Source organism: Monopterus albus, unplaced genomic scaffold (assembly GCF_001952655.1).
Source record: "Monopterus albus unplaced genomic scaffold, M_albus_1.0 scaffold330.1, whole genome shotgun sequence".
Taxonomy (NCBI): domain Eukaryota; kingdom Metazoa; phylum Chordata; class Actinopteri; order Synbranchiformes; family Synbranchidae; genus Monopterus; species Monopterus albus.
The window spans coordinates 244,720-252,379 of record NW_018128210.1 but is presented as its reverse complement, the minus strand read 5'-3'; the positions used below and the strand labels follow the sequence as shown (position 1 = coordinate 252,379).

The following is a 7,660-nucleotide window of genomic DNA, read 5'->3' as shown; positions in this document are numbered from 1 at the left end:
CAAGCAGCTGGGTGAGAAGGTGACAATGAACAGTGCTGGGGGAGCTGAACATTATCAGGGTGGACAAATGAAAAAAGCCAGCTCGGCCTCAGTTACATGTTGACTTCTAACTTCTATTCATACACAATCCAGCTTACCTGCTGCTCTGTACAGGATCTTGGGCTCAAAGAATATGCAGGGGTTCTTGTCAGCGATGCAGGAGAGGAGCAGCCCCTTGGCCTGCACTGGACTACGAGGTATTACAATCTGAGAAACACAAGACTGGTCATCAGACTACCATGTCTATACTACAGAAAAATCTCTAGTCCCACGAAGGTTTAAGTTTTCTTTTTTTTAAACAGAAGAGATGTAATGTAATAGTCAGTGAAAGCTGAAACCAAAAATTTCATTAAGATCAACACAAAAACCCTTCAAACTTGTCATGTCTCTTCTCCCCTCTTGCAATGTATTGGTGCCACAACTTTAGGTGGTTGGGTATTCCAGCATGACAATGATCCAAAACACACGGCCAAGGCAACAAAGGATTGGCTCAAGAAGAAGCATATTAAGGTCATGGAGTGGCCTAGTCAGTCTCCAGACCTTAATCCCATAGAAAATCTGTGGAGGGAGCTGAAGGTTCGAGTTGCCAAACATCAGCCACGAAACATTAATGACTTGGAGAGGATCTGCAAAGAGGAGTGGGTCAAAATCCCTCCTGAGATGTGTGCAAACCTTGTGGCCAACTACAAGAAACGTCTGACCTCTGTGATTGCCAACAAAGGTTTTGCCACCAAGTACTAAAGCACGTTTTGCAAAGGGATCAAATACTTATTTCATTCATTAAAATGCAAATTACTTTATAACTTTGTAACTTTGTTACATGCACATTGATTTACTTGTGTTGTTTTTATGTGTGCATTTGATGTTTTTATATGCACTAGGAAAACATACCTTTCAGGGCTTCATTTTATGTTAATTTATGCTTAAAAAAGTGCAATTGCATTTGTTGTTGGTTGATTTTCAAGTATAAAACTTATTAAAATGTTTTCAGTGTGTGTATCAGTTCTTTTTTTAACATTTTCATCTCATTTGAACAAAACCGTGATAATATTGATAACCGTGATAACTTTGGTCACTATAATCGTGATATGAAATTTTCATACTGTTACATCCCTAGTGCTATGTACAACATATGATACGTACACTTGGTGGTGGCAAGTGTGTGAAGCATATTTTGTTGGCTGTACTATAGCATTGTCACAATACTGGAATTTATAACTTCAGTACACTACCTTGGAAAATGTGTGGTAACATTTTTGATACATGGGCAAAATTTGACACCTGACTGAGGGCATAAAATTTTACATTTTAAAAGATGAGTATAACAAGGCTATAACATGACAGCAAGGTCAGACTTTTTTTTCTTGGCTAGTTGCTGAGAACAGCAGAATGACTGTAGTAGACTAATAATGTATTGTACTTTAATGACATGTTTCACATATATGAAAAGAATATTCTTCTTGAGGTAGGATTGTTGCACATGCTGTGTTAAGCACAACAGCATCTAACTTAATTTACTTATTAAATATTTTCCTGTCAACTGAATCTCTGCTGTCTGAGAGTCATCAGAACCAGCTAACTCTGAGGGAGATTAGCTTAGCTTTGAGAATTACAGCTGGTTCAACAACAGGACAACACTCTTAAAAGTTTACTGAGCCATTTTGTCTAATACTTCACTGATGCTGAAATGGGAGCTGTCATTGACCTCTTCATAAAGGTTGGCATGCCTGTCCTTCAATTACTTGCTGAATTTGTTGTGTTACCACACATCGTTAGTAGAAAATCAGTCGTGGAGGCTCTGCACTTGTCATCATTAATGAGCTAACACCATAGCAAACCCTGCAATATACCACGGATTGTTTTTAGCTTGAAATTCAGCTGGAGCAGAATGAGTGATGGCAGAGACAGCACTGTGAGTAAGTGACTGTAATCAGGGCTGTGAGTGATGCAGCGGTGTGTGGCATAAACTTGCTGTTGGAGAGAAGAGAGTGAGAAAATACAACTGGTATTGGTGTATCGATACTACAGTAAATGACTTTTGAAACTTTTTCAAATATTCATAATCGATTATGTATTGGAAAATTTAGGTTTTTGAAAGTAGTATGTCAACACCTCTGCCTCCAGTCAGGCAGTAGATTTATAATGCATGCTCCTTTCCTAGTTTGTGTGTAATTATGACCCTAAAAGTGTGTTCAGTCAGCAATCAGCTGCTGTCAGGCAGGAAAATGATGATAAAAGCCCAGTTAAATGTCACGCTGCCCAAGGGTGACATCTTCAAATAAATAAATAATCAACTGCTGCAATGATGTTGCAATTGTAAATGGTTTACACAGATATAAATTTGAGACTTTCAGACAATGTATCATTTGTCAAGATTGTGTGAGGATTTATCCAGATGCTGTCCCAGATAAGTAGACCACCCTTTTTCTTAGCTCATATTTAGGCTGAGGCTTGTTAAGGAAATGTATTGAGTTGACATCCTCATTTGACAGACAATAGTTCCTGATACCAACTATATTAGAGAGGAGGGTGATAAGGCTAAATAAACTAGGTTATGGCACAGATTTTATCTTGTGCAGCATCAGACCTACTACTTTACACCTTTTTTAATGCTTAGGTATTAAACCAGAAATGGTATTCATCTCTTTGTTAGACATGCTGTTTGTTTTTAGTAAGCGACTACAGTAAAACATTACAATTAGTCTGGACTGAATGCACTTGTTCCTCTGCCTGGCTCTTGCAGCTTCCCTGTGTTGCAGTGTCTACTGCCTCTTGAACAATCAATAGGCAGCCAACATCATTCTAGCGTCATCTCCATGGAAACGAGCTTTAGTCGTGGTAATGATTGGGCCCCGTCTGTAAGCCTGCCTTTTTGTGATAGGACGGTAGAAGCAGCCCTCCCTGCCCCCTCCTCTCAGAGACACTCACCGTCTCTCTCTCTCTCTCACACACACACACACACACATACACACACACACACACACACATTTTTCCGTTCACCCTTTTTCTTCACCTATATGGCGCTGTAACCAAGATGGGATTAAGCAGCCCTGTCAAGTCTTATTGCATCTGAATGAAATGCTTTTTGACACAGCAATGGAGACAGACTCGTAGCTGACGAGTCCACATACCACCAACATCCCAGCCTTACTAAAAAAATGGGAACTGGAGTGGAGACCTGTTAATTATATCGTTGGCTTGTTTTTTTCTTCGTTGCATGTCTCTTCTCTTTCGCTATTTCAGTTGGGCCTACACGCCCTGTTTGGATGTATGTAGGATCAGATTAGCCTATTGTATCCGTTCTCCGGGACAAGTATCTGTGAAAATCCCCTCAGATGACAGAACGATAAGGCATGAAGGAGAAAGCTATGTCAGTGTGGTGAGCAGGACTCTGAATCTAAATGAACACTTTGAATAATAATAGCAGTATGGTCAATAATGCTACCAAGACAATGACATTAATTGAAATGCCATCAGAAGCTAAGGCAGAAAATATGTAATATCCCTTTAGAACTGGTTGTCCTCATTTTGGAAAACGTCACAATGCAGAAAAGGAGGAGGTACTTTACAACTCCTGGTTTATTTCTACCTGGGTTTTCCTGGATATGGCACACAGACTCTTACTATGACAGATTTTAAGCAAGGTACGAAACCTTCGCTAGTGCCAAGTTTTGTTAGCTTAAACTCTTTATGGGGTTTGATGATGAATTACTGACAACCATGGCAAATACAATCTTTTGCTTGATTTCAGAAACTTGACCTTAGCTGTGAAAAAACTGTTGGAGAAAGGGACGGGAGTGACATTTTTATCATTTTGTAGTCAACCTGCCACAGCTGATCCGTGATATTCTCCTATAATCAAAGAAAAGTCTGCAATGGCTTGGTCATGGCTGGGCACCTCATTTGGTCATATTGATCCCATCTTCACTCTCTGACAGAGAGTGATGTATGACCTGTGCACTTGGCCTGAGTAGCCTGAGCCTGTATCTGCACACACAGAGATGGAGAGCCGCAAGGAGGAGGAAGCTCCTGGGCGACAACGGCAGGAGTTGAGGTCCCAGGTGCAGAGTAGTATGCAGCATGGGCTCTTGGACAAGGCAGTCCCAACTACAGCTAACATCACTTCAACATTGTTGTTAGGAAGGAGGCACCACTCACTGTACGCAAACCCCAATGGTTTTGATGTAGAAGGGATATGTAAGGTAAGTGTGAAGCATTTGTTGTCTCTCATTATTATTCTTGATCACTGACATGAAAGTGTTTGGAGCCTTAGGACATGTCAGAGGTGTCTTGTACTCGCACTTATATTAGAGACTAATAGAAATATTGCAGAAATGGATGGGTTCTGTTAACTGGTTCTAGAGTGGATCTGGTTCCAAGTTGGTAAAACACTGGGATATGGAAAGCTCCATGGACAAACTAATCCCGTATCAAATCTTCATTCACATCCTCTGTTTGCTCTCTTCTGCCTTTCTCTAGCCACTTTTAGACATTCACTGAAACCCAGATATCTAGACCAGGGGTGTCCACACTTTTTCGCCTTGTGAGCTACTTTTCAAATAACCAAGTCAAAATGATCTACCTACAGTTAAAATACTAAACATATATTTATTCATACAAGGAGTATACCTTATGTAAACACAATATATGTTGGCACACCTTGCATAACTGCATGAACCTTAAGGCACACTACAGTTCAGTACTTTTTTGGTCATTAATTTACTCTGATGACTTGCACTGAATGGAATCAGCCAGGTCTGCATAGTCCGGACAGTAGCTGCTGGTAGCCTCCAGCAGACTTCCAAATGGTCATCAGTCATGGTGGAACGGTATTTGAACTTAATCTTCGTATGAGAAAATGCTGACACAAATAAGTAGAGCCAAATAATGCAGTCAATGGCACATTTCCTCATGTTTGGGTAATTTTCCTCTGTAAGTTCCAAAACGGTTCATTAGCCCTGGACTTGAATGTCAGTCTGCAGTGTCAGTATCTCATCCTCCACTCCAGACCAGTTCAGGTGAAACAGCATTGCAATTTTTGTTGCGAGTAAATCAACCTCAATATCTTCCCTAAATGGGTAGCACATAAATGTAGCGACTGGGCTCAAGTGAGGCAAAGTCTTGAAAGCGTTTGTCAAACTCTGACCGAGATTTGTCAATCTGCTTTGTGTAGCGCGCAATGTCAAGTTGTGCACATGCTTTCCATTGCGTCTCCAGCTGTGATGTGAGGTTTTCAGGCACATTCATGCTTCTATGCAGAATTTTTCTAAACTTCATACTTACACTCAGCATAATTTCAGCTACTTCGGGTATCAAAATGTTTAGCTTTTCAAGGATATTCATGCTTCTATTAACAATTTTTTAAAACATCACACATAAAATTTTCAGCTTTATTCTGAAAAGTTTGCCCCTTTCAAATGAATGGGGAAATTCTACCTAAGCATACTTTCAGGTATTTCAGGTATCAAAATATTCAAGTCTCCCAGGACATTCACTCTTCAATTCAGAATGTTTATACACTTCACACTTCTGAAATATTTAGCTTTATTTCGAAAATTTCCCCCCATTCAAATTAATGGGAAAATTGTACTTCAGCATACTTTCAGGTAGATATGCCTTTCAGGTGTCGAAATATTCAGCATTTTCAGGGTGATCCTTCAGCACATAGCATACACACCCATTTTTGACAGGAAATGCATTTTTCTAGGTATTATTCTGATTTCTTCCGTCCGTTTTTCAGCACTTAATTTCTTCAGCATACTTTCAGCTACAACAGCCATGAAGTTATCAAAATGTTCAGCTCTTTTAAGGAAATTCCTGCTTGTATTTTTATTGTTTGTAACATTTATACTTTTTAACATATTTAGCTTTTTTCAGCAGATTTTGCCCCATTCAAATGAATGGGAAAAATTTTCACATCTTAATATCTTCAGCATCCCTTCAGCTAAAACTACCATTTCAACTAATAACTATTCAACAACTCTTCAGCTATTCATACTGTAGACCGCATTTTGATATTTTTTATGGTTTTTGCATAATTACATTTACATTTTATGTCTCATTTCAATAGCCACACTGGAGTATTATAGTATGTAGTATCTCAGTGTGTAGGATTACTTTTTCTTTCTCATATACACCGCACACACCCACACACACGCACACGCACACACACACACACACACACACACACACACACACACACACACACAGTCCTACTCTTCTTTACCTACTTTCGGGGACCAATCAGAAAATGTTCACATTTTAATAAGTTCAGTATACTTTCAGCTAGAAAAGCCATTCTGGTATCGAAATGTTCCGGTTTTTCAGGACATTATGGCATATAGTCAAAGTTTTTTACAACTTCCATACTTCTGAAAATATTCAGCATTTATTCTGACAATTTTGCCCCTTTCAAATGAATTTGGAAATTCAACTTCAGCATACTTTCAGCTATCAAAATGTTCAGCTCTTCAAGGTCATTCATGCTTCTCTTCAGAATTTTTCTAAACTTCATTCTTTTGTAATATTTTCCTTATTTTGAAAGTTTTGTCCCCATTCAAATGAATTCAGGTATCAAAATGTTGAGCTTCTCAAGGACATTCATGCTTCTATTCAGAAGCTTTCTAAACTTCATACTTTGAAATACATAGCTTTATTTTGAAAGTTTTCCCTGATTCAAATGAATGGAAAATTTTTCTTCAGCACAGTTTCAGCTATTTCAGGGATCAGAATGTTCAGCTCCTCAAGGACATTCATGCTTTCCTTTGGGATTTTCCTAAACTTCATGTCTTTGTAATATTTACCTTTATTTTGAAAATCATGCCTTATTGAAATGAATGGGAAATTCTACACTCAGCATACTTTCAGATATCAAAATGTTATTCCTCAAGGACATTAATTCTTCTATCCAGAACTTTTCTAAACTTCATACTTTTGAAATATTTAGCTTTATTTTGAAAATCTTGCCCCATTCAAATAAATGGGAAAATTTTACTTAAGCATAATTTCAGCTGTTTCAGGTATCAAAATGTTCAGCTCTTCAAGGACATTCATGCTTTTCTTCAAGATTTTTCAAACTTTATATCTTTGAAACATTTAGCTTTATTTTGAAAGTTTGGCCCCATTCAAATGAATTGGAAAATTCTACTTCAGCATACTTTCAGGTATTTCAGCTCTTCAAGGTGTGGTAAGTTGACTCTCAGCGGCCAGGCATGTAGGAGACAGACTCGAACAAGATCTCAGGTTTTCTCAAATCAGTCCTTTATTTTGAACAAGTGCCAGCAAAGCACACATGCCAAACAAAATCATTAACAAACTAAATGGCTTAACTTCACATAACTGAAGAAAACTCAACTCAACTCAAAATAACGCAACGCAACTTACAGGCACGTGCACACCACTACACTTAGACTGCCATGCTACCAGCTGCTTCACCTCAGCTGATTAAGTAGCTCCTGGTACCAATCAACCCTATGACATCCTTAATGACATCAGAGAGCATACAAAATGAGGAAGTGATGAACCTAGTAAATACAAACATTTAACACACAGGTTAAGGCATTAGGAAACATACATAACTTAACCTAGGGACAAGTGGAGTGTTCTCATCCACTTTGTCACA

The 7,660-nt window shown here is 38.6% G+C and overlaps 1 protein-coding gene across 9 annotated transcripts in view; it reads left to right on the top strand.

Annotated features, from left to right (window-relative positions):
- tspoap1 (TSPO associated protein 1) overlaps positions 1-7,660 on the top strand; it is a 95,006-nt gene that overhangs the window by 1,873 nt on the left and 85,473 nt on the right. Inside the window, exon 2 of one of the 9 annotated variants that reach the window (XM_020624552.1) lies at positions 4,039-4,241. The exons of the other annotated variants lie outside the window; for them this stretch is intronic. Within the exon in view, the coding sequence (XP_020480208.1) occupies positions 4,039-4,241 (203 nt within the window). The remainder of the gene's footprint in view (positions 1-4,038; positions 4,242-7,660) is intronic. 9 annotated transcript variants of the gene reach the window in all.